Raw genomic sequence first — 1,154 nt, 5'->3', positions numbered from 1 at the left:
TATATATATACGATAACCTAGTGAAGTTTGCTGCGTGTCGATCAGTGGATAGCGATTCGTGTTCCCTACTAGAGTACGTGTATTTGATCCGACGTAGATAGTAATCTCGAGAATAAGGGTGATAATTTGTAGTGTTCGTTTTTGACAAGTGAAAATAACAGTTAGAAATAGACTTGCATAGCAACGACTGAGACATCTCATTTCAATCGGACACCAGAAACAAGCACGCGACTATATAGCTCTCAGGCAGTTGAAACGGTATAGAGTTCTACTATATTCTTTGCAAACCCATTTTTTGTACCTATGCCTTACGTCATGACATCTATACACGAACAACAAAGTTCAGCATATACCTCACGGATACCATCGACGAATATCTGGATGTCCCATGTGGTGGGGTCAGGTGTGGCATTCGCTGAGTTGGAGTTCTGCAGGAACAACTGGGGCCCCGTCTGCTCCAGTGAAGTCTGCAATAATAAACTATCTTCTAAATTTGATTGGGTACAAGACATCATGGACACCGCCTTGGCCAATGAATAGCCGTTGATAGCACCATGGGGAAGTGTTTGAAGCACTTCTCGCCAAACTTCTCGGGTTTGTAGGCAGCCGTAACTGATTTCTTCCATCAGACCAGCGATTGTTACTAATGATATGCTGGTCACGTCCTGTGTGCAGACGAAGCGACATTTAAGGTAAGAAAGAGAAGGAGGGAAAGCGAGAGAGGCTGAATTGTGAATAGCAGCATGTATCATGGTAAAACACACGCACGTGTATTGATGGCAATAGTCTGGACACAATTGTGAGACGAGAAGGACTATTGTATTGTAGCACTGCGTATGGCCCAGAAAAAAACTATTCATCATGACAGCACAAGGACGCTTGCTTAATATAATGGTATGCACAGGTAGATACTCAAAGATCGACAATGACATTTCAAATAAAATAAAGACACCATGAAACCGGTCGCCAGTATGTACTAAACAACACAACCACAGAGTATGTACTAACCAACACAACCACAGAGTATGTACTAACTAACACAACCACAGAGTATGTACCAACCAACACAACCACAGAGTATGTACTAACCAACACAACCACAAAGTTTGCACTAACCAGAGTATGTACTAACCAACACAACCACAGAGTATGTA

The 1,154-nt window shown here is 42.3% G+C and overlaps 1 protein-coding gene across 1 annotated transcript in view; it reads right to left on the bottom strand.

The window, feature by feature from the left end:
- Positions 1-1,154, bottom strand: part of SARC_08613 (hypothetical protein) — a 22,523-nt gene that overhangs the window by 19,897 nt on the left and 1,472 nt on the right. The window contains exon 2 of the mRNA XM_014297401.1: positions 354-665. Within this exon, the coding sequence (XP_014152876.1) occupies positions 354-665 (312 nt within the window). The remainder of the gene's footprint in view (positions 1-353; positions 666-1,154) is intronic.

This window comes from Sphaeroforma arctica, assembly GCF_001186125.1.
Source record: "Sphaeroforma arctica JP610 unplaced genomic scaffold supercont1.790, whole genome shotgun sequence".
NCBI classification, from domain to species: domain Eukaryota; class Ichthyosporea; order Ichthyophonida; genus Sphaeroforma; species Sphaeroforma arctica.
The sequence above is the reverse complement of the archived record's forward strand: the minus strand, read 5'-3'. Positions and strand labels throughout refer to the sequence as shown.